This window comes from Corvus kubaryi, unplaced genomic scaffold (assembly GCF_017639235.1).
Source record: "Corvus kubaryi isolate FWS band 111438036 unplaced genomic scaffold, C.kubaryi_AGA036_p1.0 37285, whole genome shotgun sequence".
Classification (NCBI taxonomy): domain Eukaryota; kingdom Metazoa; phylum Chordata; class Aves; order Passeriformes; family Corvidae; genus Corvus; species Corvus kubaryi.
In genome coordinates, this window is record NW_024581089.1 from 2,006,930 (window position 1) to 2,025,461 (window position 18,532).

General features: G+C 43.4%; 1 protein-coding gene across 1 annotated transcript in view; it reads right to left on the reverse strand.

The window, feature by feature from the left end:
* Window positions 1-18,532, reverse strand: part of SYN2 (synapsin II) — a 153,613-nt gene that overhangs the window by 74,263 nt on the left and 60,818 nt on the right. Inside the window, exons 4-5 of the mRNA XM_042026718.1 lie at window positions 17,415-17,571; window positions 3,310-3,399 (exon numbers count right to left, since the gene is read on the reverse strand). Coding sequence (XP_041882652.1) covers window positions 3,310-3,399; window positions 17,415-17,571 — 247 coding nt within the window. The remainder of the gene's footprint in view (window positions 1-3,309; window positions 3,400-17,414; window positions 17,572-18,532) is intronic.

The window sequence follows — 18,532 nt, forward strand, 5'->3', positions numbered from 1 at the left end:
TCTTCAGCCTGTTTGCTGGACAATCCTGACAAAACCATGGGGATTTGACTTGCCAAGAACATTTGCACATCCCTGACTCCCTTCAATCCCACGAGCAGCAGTTTGGACATGAAATCCAGCGTGGCCCATGTACCTTAGGACACACCAGGACATGATGCACTGGACAGATAACAGACACTTGAAAGAAACCCCACTGCATAAAGTATCTTTTGTGTCACATTTTCGTGTCTCTAACATTTCTTTTGACAATTCCTTGAGCCCTTATCTAAAGGACAGGTTTGGAAACACTCGTCTGAGCAAAAATATTTACTTTTGCTGTGGCTAAGTTTATACATTTCCAGTGAAATGCAAATCGTGCAAGGCCAACAGGAAAGCAAGTCATTATTCCTTTGAGGAATACATGTCCCATGATATATAAAAGCCAATGCTTGACTTCTGATTTACAATAAATCAGTCTGGCTCTTTTAATTTACAACCCTAAATTAAAACCATATATATGTGCTGCCAAATGTAAAGCCCAGCTTGCTTTCTGCTTTATTCAAGACAAACCAAAGATTTCCTAACACTAATAATTTGGACCATAGACTTACATAAATGAAACAAAAAGAATAAAAAAGCTACATTTCTTCCAAAAAAGAATTGATATTGCAGTGACAATACTGGCAGAGCTCTTTACTGACAGTGCTGTGCATTTGTATTACTAATGGTCAGAAAGATTCAAAGCCAGGCCTTATTTCCTCGCGTCAGATCAAACCAATTCCTAGAGAATCCCACAGAGCTCGATAACCCCAAAGGTTGATATTCAATGGTTAATATTCAGTACCAGTCCTGCAGCATTTGTCTCCAAAGCCATTCTGAGGGGATGGTGCCTTTTGGGGAACACTGCAGCAAACAGATATTTTCTGCTTTTCAACTCACCAGAGCTCTGTTTCTATTTCACTTTTACAGTAACCAGACCTTAAACTCAACTCACCCAGCCTAGGTTGCCTTTTCTGTGCACCTTGCACAAATAAATGCTTTCTCTGATATGTATGGACAGACTGTAATACAAATTGCATGCCACAATTAGTTTTAAAGACATTTTCTATTTGTCCTGCCATAAAATATCCCACATGAGGTGTTTCACAATTAGTGTCTGTCTACTTTGATTTCTGGCCAAGCATAAATCTGCCCAAACTTCCCACAATGGATGGTACAGAAGTTAATTTTTTCCCTCATATCAATAAATGTGGCAAGAAAAGCTTTACAAAAACCCCTCTCAGAATGAGATTTTATTTTCCTTGAGGAAGATTCTGAAAAGGCTTGACTGCAGCGTGGCATTCTGAATATGTTGTTTTCCTATCAGGAGATTTTCTGTAGTGGCAGTGATATATTATCAATAGCAGGTTATTTTAACACCACTTTCTTTTTACTTCTTGAAACTGTGCATGCATTACATGAGAGGGTAGAGCAGAAATGCAGCCTGGCACAATGTTTGATTTTAATATGGAAATGACTCACATGACTTTTGATAAGAGTAGAAAGAAAAGAAGAGAGAAGGGAGATTGTACAGGTGAACAGGGGAGGAAAAAAAACCACCTGGAATATTGCTGGTGTTTCCTCAACGTTCCAGTGAAGTTTTAATTAAATTGTTCAGCAATTATGTTGAAAAAGCCGTGTTGTTTTGGCCACGGCAGAGAACAGAAGAGGCGGGAATGCAGTGAAATAAAGGGAACTAATTACTGAGGGAAAGGCTGTAGATATGACTCAACTAGCACTGAGTTCAAAAGCCTCCCAGCGTTCTGTGTAATCAGTCTGGGATGAATGTTTCTGTTTCAAAAAGTGTTTCATTAAAGCAGCTCCATTTTTACACAAAGCAGTGGCATCTTTGTTTATTTACCTTTTATTGCCCAAAGCCTTGGCACAAACGATCAGCAGAGGGTGGAAGGAGCACCTCTGGCACGCACAGCTGGCCCTCAGCTCCCAGAGATCTGGGGCTTTCTCCCGCTCCCCACGTCCCCCCTGAGCTGGTTGGCACTGGAGGGTGGGGACAGCTCCAGGTTCCCATTTGAAGAATAAAAAGGGAAGGAGCAAAGGCAAGAGGAACTCAAAAAAAAATATTTTAAACTGCCAATTAATGGCCAAATTCTGCATCAACACATGCAAATGAGGCCAGCTGTTGATAAAGTGTTGAAAACCCAGAACAAAACAAAATGATACGGTTTCAGTGCAGCATGAGAAGACTCTGATTTCCAGATCATCTTACAACCCACTCTAGGAATTCAAACAAAATGTTATCTCATATCACATTGCCTGATTATTTCCCAAGCCACCAAGTTCCAAAAACCTTCATCAGAAGGAATAAAACCAAACAAATGAGTGTCATCACAGGCAGCTACTGCAGCCGTTCTGAGCGGCAATGCAGCACCCAAACATATTCATTTTCTCTGGATTAACATTCATTACCATAGAAATATGTGAAAAAAAATTACATGACTGTGGAGAAAAACATTCAGAAGTTCAAACAAAAGAGAAATACCTTATTAGTTCAGACTTTAACGAGCAATGTAGAGGAATGTAGGTAGGGAAAACCACTCACACAGTTGCTGATCTCAGAAGAATACGCCATATAAACTTACAAGTCTGACACATTAGTTCTTTCCCCAAAATGAAATGTTCTTTGTTTCTGTGTACTGCAGTTTAGCAATGCACCCCAAAGACCTGTTTTTTCAATAAATCATAGCCAGTCTCAAGTTGGAAGGATCCCATAAGGGTCATCATGTCCCACTCCCTGCTCCTCACTGCTGCCTAAAACTAAACCATAGCCTAAAAGCATCATCCAGCTGCTCCTTGGACTCTGACAGGCTCATCTGTGGTACTTTCATGTCTGTAAAGCACTGGGAATCAGTGTTAGCTCAGCTACCCGAAGATCACCAGTCACAACCACCCTGATTCTGGCTGAGTTCAGAGCTCTGCAGTGACCAGTGCATCATCTCCAAAGACAGGAAACACTCTGAACACACCAGGAAGGACTGGGGGCAAAACAAACCATGAAGGTGACTCTTGCACTTTAACAGTTATTCAGTGTCCTTGTAACCATTTAATCTCTCTGAGATCTGAATTTGGGCAGCTGAAAAATGGCCACCTTTCCATCTGAGCACCCTCCAGCTCACCATCACAGTGCTTTCAAGTGGTCACCCAGTCCCACCTCTCCAAAAGCTGCCAAAATGGCTTTTGGAATAGACAGTAAATGGGGAAAAAGGAATTTTTTGTGACAGTCCCTGTTTTACAGTCACAGAAAGCAGATTTAGCACTGCTGTTTGCACCTACCATCTCCTTGTGATTTGGGTAGAACGTCTGCTCAATTAGAGGGAACTTCTCTGGGCCCAAAGTTTTGTAGACAGACACCAGCTGGGCAAACTGCAAAACAAAGCAGAACAAAACAGAAAGCTTAGGAGAGGAACCTCATCGTGCCCACATGAGCTCATACTGACATTTTGCTTCTTCTCTTGGGTGTTTCATAAACTCGGTGGATCCAGGGGCACAGCCCACACAGCCTCTCTCCTCCTCCTCACACACCTTTTTAATCCACCCAAGCTGTGGCTTCATGTGAGGATCAACACAGAAAAACACCTTGAAAAGTTAATCCCCCACAGGTAGAGAAAATGAAATACATGGGAATACTGGATTTCAGATATCTCATTGTCTGTATGTTTTAAGACGATTCTGTGACAATAAAATCATCATCATTTCATCTTTTCTATCATCTTGAATCTAAAGACCAGGCATTTATCATTCATTTAGTGGCTGCCACCTCCCTGACATTGATTTTGCAGTGTTGGCAAAGAGATAAAAGCAACTGTGTCACGTTAGCAGGTCGGGTGAGAAACAAACTGGAGAAGTTCCATCTCCCAGGCTGCAGCCACGGGCCGTTCCCACATGGCCATCCTTGCACCACCACCAAGGGTGGGGATGATTTCAACTGCTCCATGTTATGCCATTTCTATTTGTGTTTTTTATATAATATGCTGATAGTCTATCAATGCTCCTGCCTACCTGCACTCTGGACTGCAGCAGCTTTACGCTGAACAACATTTACATGCAAAACAAGAGAATTCTTTATTAAATAGAGATGGGTTTGGGGCTGTTCTTTCTCTTTACTGAGCAGATAAACTCTCCTCTGGTAACAGTTGGAAAACTAAATCACTCCTGAGCCTGGGCTGAGGTTTCCAGGGAGCAGGAGGGCTCTGGCAGCCAAAGCTCACTGTTCCAGGACTCCGAAGCTCTGGCTCGGCCGTGCCTGTGATGTGTTCAATTGTCGTGATGCCAACACGGGACATAAACAACTCAGCACAACACTTTGAATAGTGGGATTTGCTGGTTGCAAACAGCACAAAAAGCACAGAACAATAGAACTCTGTCCATAATGCAGATAAAATACTTACTCTGAGAAGAGGCTCAGGGGGCAGGGAGAGCAAAAACTGTTTAAAGGAGAAAAAACCCATGAAAGCTTTGCTTGCATTTCCAGCTGGCAGAGAGGACTTGTTTAATTTAGTGGTGTTTACTTAGGTTTGGTAAAATACATCTTTAAATTTGGAAGGCCAGTGGAAAATACCTTAATGATGAGTAGTCTTCACCAAAAGCCTAAGAAATTGTAGTTGGGTTGTGTGCTGTGCAAATCAGGCCTCAAGGAAAGGAAATATTATCACAGCTACCAAAATAAGGTGGTTTGGGAATAGGATTCCTGACAACTTACTCGTTATTTTTGTTCTGATCCAAGAGCCAAATTCCAAATTCCACAAGAAAATACTTACTATTAAATACATGATTCTTGCCAAATAATTGTTGGGTTAAAATAAATCTATTTACCTATCTTTAAGTAAAAGCCTCCAATGGAAAAAAAAAAAAATCATCTGATTGTATTTCCTGTGATTCTTTCCTTACTTTCTTTTCCGTTTTCACTGAAAGGGAGCAGAAGACAGTAAGAAACTGGCATTTTTTGTAGGGATTGTGGTGTTGATGCAAGAGGTAAGAAAGATTCTTTTTAAATTAAAATAAAATAATATAGTTAATTAAATAGTTAATATAGTTAATTAATAGTTAATAAAGATAGTTAATTAAAATAATATAGTTAATTAAAATAAAATAGTATTTTAATTAAAATAAAAAAGTATCAGCCACGGATAACAGACGTGTATCATTCCAAAATACCCTCTAATCCAGTAATTAAGCTAGGAGATAGCAGGTGGGAAAAGGAGGTAGGTTTCCATTTGTGAGGCAAAGGAGAGAAATCTCTCAAATTCCCACAGATGGGGGAATGATTTATCCTTTACCCTGCTGAGATGCTGCCTCACCTCTGTGTCTACAATCTGGGAATCTCTTGTCAATCATTTCTCCCCCAAAGAGCAACCTGATAAATTCAGCCCCAACTCTTGTAAAATTTCAGCATTCTAATTGTACATCCATAAACAGGCATAAATATTTCTTATTTTCCCTGATTGCTACTTTATAAATTGCTATTTATAAAGAGGAATTTAATTTGCATTTTAATGACCTTCTATCATTTTTTAGGTGGGATATGGATTATATATTTTTATATTTTCCTTTTCAGCAGCTGAAGCAAATGAACACAGTCCTGGGCAGGAGCATCGTCTTTTTAGATGATAAAATACTGAATTATCTAATCCAATTCTGAGCGTTTACAAACATGGGATGTTCATGAAATAGAAAGTACTAATAGAGCCTAATACTAATAAGTATTTTATATGGATATCAAATCCCATAATCATCTAAAAACCCCCCCAACTCATAGAGCTCAGTATTTCAGCAGAAGTCTTCTTTACATCTTAAGAAAAATCAAAGGAAGTGGAAAAAGGTTCTCAGTTTAGCAAGCTGAATTTACCTCTCATTTTCCAATTATGCATCTTATTTTCAGCTCAGAGAGGGATATCCTCAGGTATGTGTGTTTACAGTTTGCAGATTATTATTTTAAGAGGAAAATCGTTGGGTTTTGTAGCATTCATTGCAATGTCAATTGTTTTCTAGGCAGGATAAAATGCTTCCACACCCAGCCTATGGATTGTTCCTCCATAACAGAACAGGACGGTGACTGCTGTGCTTTTCCTCCTCTCCAACAAGGTGTGACACAGAGAATAAATATTTAATCAAAAAGGAACTTACGCCCCTTGATTTCATATCAAATCATTCTGGGGTTTCCTCACCTCAAGACTGGAACTCTAAATTTGGCTGCACAGATCGCGCTGTAACCAAGCAGGAGTTACCAAAAATCCCTTTGCTATCTTCATAAAGAGTTGGATAATTACTTTGCTTATCACTCTCGAGGAGTTAAAATGTGCTTAATTACATGCATGCCATCTCTGAGAGGCTCGGATTTGTTCCTAAACAAACCACACCAACTTCTCCCTCGAAGATAATCAGATATGATATTTAAAACTAATGACTGCAGATGGTGCTACCCTTAATTCTGGAAAGCTGCTAATCCCTCTTGCCAGGCTGGAGGATCTGTAGCACTGCCCATTCCACTGGGGAATTTCCTGGTGTGGTGAGTAGGATTTTAACTCAAGGAACTGCATCCCGTTTGCCTGTTCCCTGTTCAGGCAGGACCCCATGGCTGTGGACTTTACTGAACCCTCTCTGTCAGAGATTTCCCTTTTTTGAGGGTTTGTTGCCTGTTCTCTTTACAAGTTGAAGTTTGTTCCTGCTGGCAGTAGGAGAATTCCAGCTGCTCATCTAGTGCTTCATGGGAACGACTAAAACAATCCCCAAATTCTCTGGATAGTCTTTTACACCCACCCAGAGGAGCTGGCGTTCTCTAGGAGTAGAGAAATGGGAAAACTTGGACGGGTGAACACTTCTTGAATCTGTCTGTCATTAAAAACATCACTTTTAGCTGAGATTTAACTTATCTCTGGCTGCTCTGAGGTGTGGGCTCATCTTAAGGGTGAAGAAATTCCATGAAATACCAGTTTACCTCTGGATGTCCAGCTATAAACCTGCCTCCTCCCAAATGCATTAATGGGTATCAGAACTTGTGGCTGCAATTCCTGAAGTAAAATTTTCTCTGTTTCTACTGTGATCTCAGCATTCACCAGGGATGGGGTCTCTGCAATGGGATTTTCCCTTTCAATACGCATTGGAAAGGTCCCTTTGCCCTACAGTGCCCTGCACAGGGCCCCTGGAGGGTTTGTGAAGCTGAAACTGGAGTTGATCTGCATTATGGGCTGGTCATGTTACAGCTCTGTTATAGGGAATTAACAAAGAAAATGACACACTGACTGCTTCATCCCCTCCAGATGGCACCAGGAAAAATGTCCTGAAGTCCATTTTTAGGCTGAAATGTCTCTTTTCAGGCTGAAATGTCCATTGTCAGGCTGAGGCTCAGAAATGGGGCTGGTCATGCCATAAAGGCTGGATGACCTTGTGAGAGTAAGAGATGTTCAAAAGCACAAACGTAACAGGGATCCTTGCAGGCCAACAAATTGAGACACAAACATTGGAGATCCTTCAGAGGGAGAAGGAACAAGGCAGCTGTGTGGAAGGGGCTGGAAGGATACATTTGACACATGGACTCTGTGGGAGTCAATTAACTTTGGCCAAGGTTTTTCTCTATATCTGCATTTTAAACATGGTGCCTGTAGTGTATTTTCATGTTACATGACTGTATTTTTAATATTATTATTAGCTGGGAAGCATCTGCGTGACCCTTTTTGTGCTCTCCATGTGCTTCTCTGTTGAGATTGGTCAACATTTCTTCTCTTACCCTTTAGCAAACACTGAAGACTTTTCCAGAAGGCTGACTTCACACACATTTGATTTGCTACTTGATACCTCCATGCCTTCAGCTCCCTCCTCGCCCTCTGGGGTTCTTGCTGCACCTCCTGAGATGGAGCTGCTCAGCCCCTGTGGGTTGAGCTGACCCTTCCCAGAGGGATTTGGGCTGTCTGCTCCAGCTATCCAGAATTTCCAAGGGCATTTCTTGGCTCCTGCCCCTCCCCTGCAGCATGAGAGCTGCAATCTGAGAGGCACAGCTCTGCTGCTGCTAATCACTGCTGTAATTAACTGCTGGAATATTTTCACATTAGAAGCACAGATGATGAGATACAAACCATTAAGAGCTTCTACAGGATGAAAAAAAAAAAAAAAAGCCTTAAATAAAAACCTCATGGCCTTGGAAGAACTGCATGAACTGGCTTACAAATTACCAGAGTACATCCATGAGAGAAAAAAAGAAAAGTTTTCTACAACAGTTGGAAAAACAGGACTAAAAAAATCCCAAAGAACCAGAAAAGGGTCACAGTCAGAGACACAAAAACATCTCCTGGCTTGCAGGGTTGGGCAAGAAGGCATCTGGCAAGGAGAGACACCTTGGCTGGTGGAAGAGGCACTGACAAATTGTGTAAACAGTGAGGAAAGCGAGATTTAAGGAGGACACGCAGATTAAAATGAAGGAAAACAGCCTATGGTCATAGAAGGGTAGAACACAGATCAAGACATGCCTGGTACTAAAGAATTAGCAAAAGGTAATACCATGAGGCCTAGGTCGAGAGGCCTTCTGGAGCTCTTTGTTTCAGAATGAAAAGTTACAGAAGGAAAAAAGAAGTTTATGGAAGTGAGAGGCTCTGGGGACTCCTTCCTGGGTGCTCTTCCAGCAGTGAGAAAATGCACTTTATTCCACTGTTCTGGGAACAGGGAGCTCAGTGTTCTGACCAGGGAAACATTGGTGCTCTTGTTTATTTTGATGGGACTTGGCCTTGTGCTTAAGCACTTCTCAGAAGGGTTTGGGGCTCACTGCAACAGAAGGAGACTTCCCTGTTTGTGGGGTTTTTTAGAGATGAGGTCCAGTTCAAATAGGAGGTTTCCATAAAAATACTGAGTTCAACGAAGCTTGTGGAGGAAGAAATCAGTGGAGGATTTCCGAGGTGGATTTCCAGGGTGGATTTTCATGGTGGATTTCCATGGTGGATTTCCAGGGTGGATTTCCAGGGTGGGTTTCCAGGGTGGGTTTCCATGGTGGATTTCCAGGGTGGGTTTCCGTGGTGGATTTCCGGATGGATTTCCAGGGTGGATTTCCAGGGTGGATTTCCATGGTGGATTTCCATGGTGGTTTTCCAGGGTGGATTTCCAAGGTGGATTTCCATGGTGGATTTCCAGGGTGGATTTCCAAGGTGGATTTCCATGGTGGGTTTCCAGGGTGGGTTTCCAGGGTGGATTTCCATGGTGGGTTTCCAGGGTGGGTTTCCAGGGTGGATTTCCGTGGTGGTTTTCCAGGGTGGATTTCCAGGGTGGATTTCCGTGGTGGGTTTCCAGGGTGGATTTCCAGGGTGGATTTCTGTGGTGAGTTTCCAGGGTGGGTTTCCAGGGTGGATTTCTGTGGTGGGTTTCCAGGGTGGGTTTCCAGGGTGGATTTCTGTGGTGGGTTTCCAGGGTGGGTTTCCAGGGTGGATTTCTGTGGTGGGTTTCCAGGGTGGGTTTCCAGGGTGGGTTTCCAGGGTGGATTTCCAGGGTGGGTTTCCAGGGTGGATTTCCAGGGTGGATTTCCAGGATGCAATGCCATTCCTCAGACACCACCAGCCATCCTCTGCTGGGCCCAGCACAGAATGCCAGAGGACTCCTCGGGGTGGCTGATACCCAACACACCCCAAAAAGAAACCAGGACAAGCACGCCTTTCATCCATCTCAGAGGGAGCAGGAGCTAAGGACAGCAGTGGAACACCCAGGAATGTCAGAGGGCAATGGCAGCGCTGGTGGGAGCCGTGGTGATAATGTGGGGGAACTGCACTGGAGGAGAGGGAGAGGATGGAGTGGGGATTGCCCTGGTGGAGCCATCACAGCAGGAAGGATTTTCCTGGATGGGTGATAGATTCCAAGGCAGGAAGGGGAGTCTCATCCCCCCTGATTCTCCTCAGCTCTGAGCCGCCAGAGCCACACACCAAAGAAGCAGATATAACCTCGATTTTAACTGAAAAAATGATTTTCTAAGATAATTTAATAGGGAATATAACACACAGGTTTCCTTTTTAATTACATATTAAGATTGCACAAGAAATCAAACTTAATTTCCATAATCTGGCCTCCAGCTATGGACATTTGCCTTAACCAAGCTCAAAAGAGGGTTTCTCTACTGTAGCAGGACCAGCAGACAATGCAAAGGACATGAGCCACAGCTTTACAGCCCTGTTTTGAATATCAACTCTACAGCCTCTATTTGAATACAGTTTCTGTCACTAGAAGGTAAGAAACAGTTAAAAGTCTGTTTGAATTTTCTGCCACTAGAAATGTTCAGTGCAGTGAAAAGTCTGTAATGGATGTCAAGAGCTCCCACTGCTGCTTTTTAGTGTAGAGGAGAACAGGGCAAGGTGGCAACAACCCACCACAAAATTCAGGAATGCAGTCAAAAAATCTGAGTCTGCTTTTGCATTAAATTGTCCTGATTGCCATAAATGCTGGTAAAGCAAAATATTCACATACTCAGTTTATATATAAAGTACTTGAGAGTGCAAGCAAGGATTGATAAATACAGACCTGAGAGAATTAATGGCTGTATGGAACAGAAAAATCATCACCTCACTGAGATTTATTTATTATTTAAGGATCTCTGCTTTTTTTTTTTTTTTTTCCTTTTTACAGGAATTTCAAGTGAGCTTACTTAATTTAGGAAAGCAAAATCAGTAAGGAAGGCTGGAATATTCCCTTCCTATTCCAAGACTAGATTAAACTAAACCAGCTCTATAAAGAGGTGCAAAGAGCAAACACACTACTAGGTTTAATTTATTTAGATTTCTGGTTATGCATTTAAACTTATAATTACGAATTTTGCTCCAGTTCAATGTTCAAACCTCATATTAAATTGGCTTTTGACCAAAAAGCTTACAATGTTTTCACTCTCCTTCTGACACAGTCTTGTGAATTCACTTTCAGCTCTTGCACTACAAATCCATTAACGTGTTTTGCTTTAAGTGGCAGACTGGGCAAAGAAGCCAAAACCCTCCCTGGCTGACAGAGCATTAAACTGCAGGTTGTTTATTCCTAAGAAAGCTCTGCTCAGAGGAAAAGCACCTGTTTGTTTGTTCTCTGGCTGCCCTGGAGGTACACAGACCTCTGCTTTCACTTGAAATCTGTAAAACCAACACCCTTCTGTAAATCCAATACCCTTCATAGGAATCAAGGGCACAAAACTGGCCACTGATGCAAATATTTGCTGTCAGGCACATGGAATTTGATACAGAGATTGCCACACATCATCACATGAGGCTGCTCAAGCCCTGCCACCCAGGTCCTGGTGTCCAGTGCCTCAGGAAGCAGCTCTGCCCTGCTTGGGAGAGAAGGCAGCTCCTGGTCCAGTGCTGGGGGCAGGGAAAGGAACTTCAGCAACTTCCTGAAGTGAAAGGGCAGGAAAAGGCCACTGCACACCTCTGGCTGCCCTGCCTGTACCTGCCAGTGAGATCCATCTTGCCAGAGTGGTTGAAACAAGAAAGTTCAGTGCTGGCTCCAGGTTTGATCAAATGAAATACATAAAACTGACTAAAACACATCTCAGAGTTTCTAACATTTATCGTGATGGCAGACTGGAATGTGAGCATCCCTAAATGTCTTCCCCATCTGAGCTGAAACCAGATTGCAGGTAAGCATTCTCCAGCCTTGACCTTTAAAAAGATCCCCTCTGGCACATAAAAGAGAGCAATAACCAGCCAAATTCTATCCCATTGCTCAGCATTATTGCACAAATCTGACTTTTGGTAACGAGCACAGGATTTTCTTATAGTGAAACAAACATTGAGAATTTCTTTCTTTAAACCTGACAGGCAATAGCACTGAAAATCTCCCAGATTTACAGCAAGTAGCTTTTCAAAATGCTTCTCTTCTTGCCCACATTCATTCTGTTTGTTTTTCACTCTCCAGAAGATGCTTTGACACAAAATTGAATCTCCTCTGCGTGGTTGTGTCTCCCATTAGCATAGCTTCAATAATTTGTGTCAACAGGAAGCTGGAAGGAGCAGAGCTCATCTCTTTTTTTCTGCTCCTCCCTGCAGAGTCCCGACAAATGTCCTGCCAGTGCCCCAATCTGTTGCTCAAGATTATTTAAGTATAACTGGGAGTGGAAAAAGCACAAGAGACCAACTTGGAGCAGCAACACACGGAGGAGAAAACAAGGTGGGGAAGAGCACTAGAACCCATCAAACAGCAAGAAAGGGCAGCTAAAACAGACCTTCCAAGAAAGCAAGGTAAAAACAGAGAAGTTAAATGTCCAGTTGGAGTGGAAAGATGAAGACAGATAAGTAGAAGAGCATCTGCAAAAAGAAATGCAAAGCAGAACACGGCACATGAAGTCACAGAATTGTGTAAGCTTGGCAAGAGGAGCAAAGTAAGGAAAATATCAACAAACTTGAAAAAAAATATTTGGCTGTCTACTCCCGAAGTGTAGGAGAAGAAACAAACAACAACTGTAAGATTTACAATACTCCCAAAGCCTGACAAAAGGAAGAGCCATACCCAGCCTTCCCTCAGAATGGCTGCGGGTGAGCAAGGAAAGAAGTTCTGGCATGACAAAGTGTCTGTGTCACTTCTCTAACATTTAAAAGCCCTAATAACAATAAATTCCTGCAATGGAGCAGAGTGTGACATCTGAAGATGTTTCAGCACAAGATGGGTTCCCATCTGGAGCTCTGTGTGAAAAACACCAGGACCTTTCAGCTTTCTTCACAAACCCACAGGTGTCTCTGCCAGCTTTGGCCCAGGAAACCCTTCCTCGCTGGTTCCTCTGTTCCCACATCCCTGGAGCGAGGGAGCAGAGTGTCCCTGTGCCAGCACTGCCCTTTGCCTGGGGCCAAGCTGCTCAGCACCAGCTCCCATCCCTGCAGAGCCAGCTCAGCTGCCTCTCCACAGCCTGGGACAGCTCTGCCCGAGCTCGGCACATGTGGGCGTCCCAAATCCCTCTGGGATTCCCTCCCTCCGTACTTCCAGCTAAGTACAGCCCCTTCCACCACCCTGGCAACAGCTAAAGGGGGTCGCAGTGTTCACAATTGAGGGTCATTATAGGTTGTGCCCCCTCCTTACGCAGAGTGAATGTGTGATTAAGGCATCAGCAGATCCTTGAAGCCTCCAGACCAGCCCTGCAGCCTCCCAAGGCACACACACATGCTCCCAGGAGAACAGATGTGCAGCCAGCTGCAGGGGCTGGGATGCTTTTCCTCTGCACTGAAGGAACCAGAACTGCACTTCTGGGTAGGATTTTGTGAGGGTTTTCTTCCTCCTCAGTCATGTACAGCTGCTCTACGCAAGTGCAGCAATTCTGGAGTCTCTGCAGGGCTGAAATGTTTATCAGTGTCAGAAAGAACCTGGAAGTACCAATCCAGCCCCTGTAATGCCTGCAATTATCACATTAGAGTCAGGTTTAACTGAAACAAACCCCAACCCTATATTCTATCTGCAGCAGCTGTGGGCATTGAACCTTGCAGCCCCTGACAATGAAATCAGTTTGCCTGTTTGGTGTCACTCAACTCCACCTCCCCGCCTGACTCCACTTACCAGCAAGCTGCTGGACACAGTGAGGTGAGCAGAGAATAAACTGGGGTGTTCCAAAAAAGCTGCGCCCCTGTCACCAATATTTGCAGCTGAAGCTAAAATCCAGCAGGGTCCAATTGAAGGAAACCCTTCAGCATGCAAGTTTCACATCAGTCATTACAAGCATGCAAAGGGATGCATGCAGGGCAGAAGAACTTTTCAAAATCTTCATCCCAGGACACTGGAAAATCATGTTATGTATTTTTTTAATACATGTTGTTTTGCTGGGGTTTTTAAAGTATTATTTCCCTAGTCTAAATAATGAGATTTTACCTAATGCTGCAAGCACTGATATCATCATCACATTTTCCTGTTCCTTCTGGCCTCTGCAATTACTCCTTCATTCACCTACATAGAACCACAGAACCATTTAGGTTGGGAAAGCCCTCTAGGATCACCAAGACCAGGCACTAACCATGAACTTCTAAGTCCACCACTCATCCTTGTCCTTAAGTTCCACATCTACGTGGAACTTAAGCCTTAAATCCCTCCAGGGACAATGACATCATGCATTATGAGAAAGTTTGCACACAAGCTCCTAAGCCTCAGTTAAGGGAATCCTCCCTTATTTCCTGAATGACATTTTCTAAAGGAAAACAGATAATTTAAATAATATCAAATATTAAGTTTGGAGAATTAATTGTGCTCTTTTTTTTTATCTTTACTTTTTCTTTTCATAAATGCTTTGCAGCAGGATCCACGCCCCATTAGGCAAGAGTAAAACTGTGGGGTGGATTGGGAATCCTACAAGGACAGTGGATGTTTTTGCCTCCCCTTAACTCAGTGTAGCTGTAAATTGAGCCAGGTAAAATTTAAAGTCTCATTTTAGTGCGACATGTCATGCCCAAGACTGTTCCTTTGCAGCACAGCCCTGCCCTGAAACATTCTAATGTTTTAATAATAATTCTTCAACGAGGGCATGAACCTTAAAACGGTCCCTCCACAGCTCTGCATGAGCTCAGCAATAAAGAACTTAGTCTTTATAAAACTCATGCTTTCCCCCAGCTTTCTGACACTCTCACTAGCATTTAAGTGAAACCCATCCCGAGCCAGGGCCATGAATTTTCCATGAGCTAAGTGCTAAGTGTTATCACAGAAGAGAAATAACCTGAGCCCTGTAACAACCCCAAGCCCTGAACATGTTTCAGTACACAAACATCTCACCACATACACTCATTCCAACATTTTCTTCCCCCTGGTTGCTCGCAGCCCAGCTCCTCACAGTGCTCTGAACTTCTGCTGTGCATTTGGAGGAGCTGTGCATGCCCTGACACCAGAGAACATGAGGTTTAAGACCTGCTCTCAGTATGTTCCTGGCAATCGTCCCACCACACCCCACCTTTCAGTAATACACCTCAGATCAAATACACATTTGTTCACTGTCTATTGGCAAAGGCACAGAAAGCCAAAGTACAAAAAGATCTTTCCTGGAAAATCAAGGGCAGGTGCTGCAGTTTGTGGCACAGAGTGTGAATCTGCCCCCCGAGCTGAAAAGCAGTTGTACATCTGGAGCTGTGTGTTCCAAAAACACCAAACACCTGGCACTGTGAAGAGCAGTCATTTAAACCACGAAGATCTTGGATGTTGAGTTCTAACTCTCATTTTGTTTGAGAGCCCTTTTATAACGACTCTCACTTCCCCTACTTCCCCTCCTAGCAGTTCTATACTACTCCTAATTTTGCTCTGATGTAAGGAAGATTGACTGCCTGTGGCTAGCTCAATAATTTCTCATCCTTTTAAGGCCCATTCCATTGCACACCCCCTTTTTCTTCCCTGCTGTTATCAAAGTTGTAATTCCCTTCTGCCACTCCAAATTTTACCTGCAGGAAAGTCAATCTATTTCTCGTGAATTAGTAAAGGTTGTTACTCATGGCTTTATGTAGCGTTCTGCTTCCCAGTTTTCCATGGGGCTTTTTCACTTGCAATGTTTATAGAGAGAGCTTTCACACGAACATCAGGTCACTGGTGCTGACAAAGGGATTGTGCAGGAAGAAATCCCTGCCATGCTGTGAAGAGGGGGTGAATTGATGGGAAATCCCAGCATGTCCATGGCCATGTAGGAGCACAAACCCTTAATTTTAGCAGGCAGCAGCAGACTGAGAAGTGCATTCCCAGGCATCCACAAGAATTTTCAGCAGGGATTTCACCCAGGCAGGGAGCATATGAGGGATTGATCCAACCAAACAAGGCAGACAGTGATATTGGCAAAACCAACAGTGCCTGGATTCTGCTGCAATATCTGACCAGCCATGAAGTTGGCTGAGTCTAAGGTTAATGGATTTTTACCCTCAGGGAATGGGTTGGAATGGCTTCATAGAATTCCAGAATATCCTGAGTTGGAAGGGACCCACAAGGTCCATTGAAGTCCAGCTCCTGGCCCCACACAGGTCCATGAGTTCTTCCTCTGCTTTCCTTTCCTAAATCTGGTGAAGATTTCATGATGCTCTGGGATATACACAGTTGTCTCTATATCTCCAGCACCCCCAAGAACACAAGGCAGGATATCCCAGGTTAAGCAGCCAAACAAACCCCCAGGTTTGTACACAAACTCTATCTGTGCTCACACTAAAAGCCCACACTCCTCACTAGGACCCACTGAAGGGCAGTGATAAACACAGATATGGCAGTCTGTAAGGAGGAATTACTGCTTTACTTTTTATTGCATCATTATTGCATCTAAATGCTCCTGGCTTTGCTTCCCCACCCAGCTCTATTGCACCCAGTGAATCAAAGCACTGGGAAATGCCACACAGCTGGAAGATGTGATGCACTAAGATAATGAATTTGGCAATGTACAGTATGTACTGAGAAGCTGCAAATGCTCTATCAATTATTTATTCCCCCCCCTGCAGCAGTTTACTGCAGCATAAAAGGATAATAAAATCAGCTGCAAGATGTATATGCTAAAAAGTGCTGACAATTGTTTGGAGGGATTCTCATAGTGAGTATTAAAAAATAAACATCTTCAAGGCAATGCAAAGTATTGCAGTAAAACTTCCCTGCAGTGGCAAAAATATTGACAACTGTTCTTTTCTTACCCAGCTATCAGAGGAAAAAATGAAGTTTTGGCTATTTGTAAGAAGTGGGATTTTTAAAAGTTGTGTTAGCTCTTGGACAATGGAACTGTAGGAGCAGTGACTGCTCTGTGGATCATCACCTTTTACAGCACCACATTTTAACTTGTTGTTGCTCATGTTTAGTTCTTTATGAACCAAAAGGATCACCAAATGCTACCTCCATTTCTACAAAGCATGTCAAGAAAAACTGCACTGGCTTCTCCACTGAAGGTGGCAGAGACCAGCAGCTCTCCAGGGTACCTCACTGCTCAGGGGTAACTGAAAGGCCCAACTCCTACCCCAGAGGCACAGGATTATGAAAAGGGCTTTCAAATGAGGAAACGAGTCGCTTCAGATTTCCTTGCTAAAGCATAGCCCCAAAAATTTCACAGGAATGAGGAAAACACTGGCTAGAGCCTGTTCAAATTATGTTCAAAGCCACAAATATGAGAAATATTCTCAGCTTGCTTTTCCCAGACAAATTGTGAACACTCTTTCCTCACTTTGAGGAAGCGTGTAAGCAGCAGGGAGCCTTTCCATTGGATGCCTCACTTATTTCTCTATTTGTACTACAAAGATTTTCCCTCTCTGTCCCCACACTAGCTCTTGGAAAAAAAAAACCCCATTATTTAAATGTCTATGTTTGGTTTTTAACCCTTCCACTGTTCCACCGCTCGGTGAGGGAGGTTTGCAGTTGGATAACCAACGTTTGCGAAGGGCAACGAAAGAGGCAATTAAAGAAAGGCTTTGCAGCAGCAGAATTCCCGGGCCCAGGAGATTTCCAGGTGCAGCACTCACCACCCAGGGCTTGTCACAGAAGTTGTAGATGGACTCGAGGGAGTTGACGCTGGGGATGCCGGCGTACTGCATGCCGATGATCAGGTTACGGAAGTCCTCGTTCTCGGCCATGCTGTAGGAATGCTGCCGGACCAGCACGAAGTCAGGCCGGAATGACCTGCCAAGAAACAGACACAGCGCTGCTAATCCACCAGCAAACTGGTTCTCCTTCAACAGCAGAATGGGCAGGAGGGGAAAAAGTGGCTGGTGGGTGGCTAGGGAAGGGCTGGAAGAACATCCAAACCAAAGGGAAATGATAAAAGATGGAAAGAGCCTTGATGGCTTTGTGAAAATCTGCATCATCCTCCACCTGTTCAGCATCCCCTCAATAATGGGGCTCCATTAAGAGGAGAGAGAAATTATCATGGATTTCAGGTTGTTTTCCTGCTGAAAGATAAATCACATTAGAGCCTCTGGGTATGTCCTTAGTTTGTGTTGTCCAGCTTCTGAGCAGTGCCAAGCAAAGTTAAAGCAGGCAAAGGGCTCTGCCACAGACTTGGGCTTTTGGGGAACAATTTTGTTTCACAACTCTCATCAGGCTGTTTTAAGGACAGCAAGGGATGAAGCAACCACACTGCTGGCAAAAGGAATCAGACCATAATGGAGAGAATCCCATTCTGAAACTGAACTTTTGATCAAGAGACTTGTCAAGATGAATTTCTGAACTTACAACTGCATTTCCCTGTTTTCTCTCTGGTATCTGATCAGCATTTCCCCTGCTGCTCTCTGTGGTTTCCTGCCTATCACCCTGCACCTCTGCCAACAATCTGACACCATCTTCACCTTACTCCAACCCTGACATTTTGTTACTGGAGAAGGTTATGGAAAACAGAAAACACAAAACAATGGGGCAGAGCCTCCAGAACAGGGCAATTCACTCCTAAATTTGACTGTTGAAAGAGTCTCTTCTGCATTCCAGTTTTATAGGGGAAAAAAAACCCTGACCAGCTTGAAGATTTCAAGCTCCTAAAAGAGGTATAACTGCAGGGTAAATTAAATTAGCATAGTAAATTGGTGAAATTATTTACATGCCTTGAACAAATACAAGCTGTGTACTGGAGTGAGACACTCTGAAAATT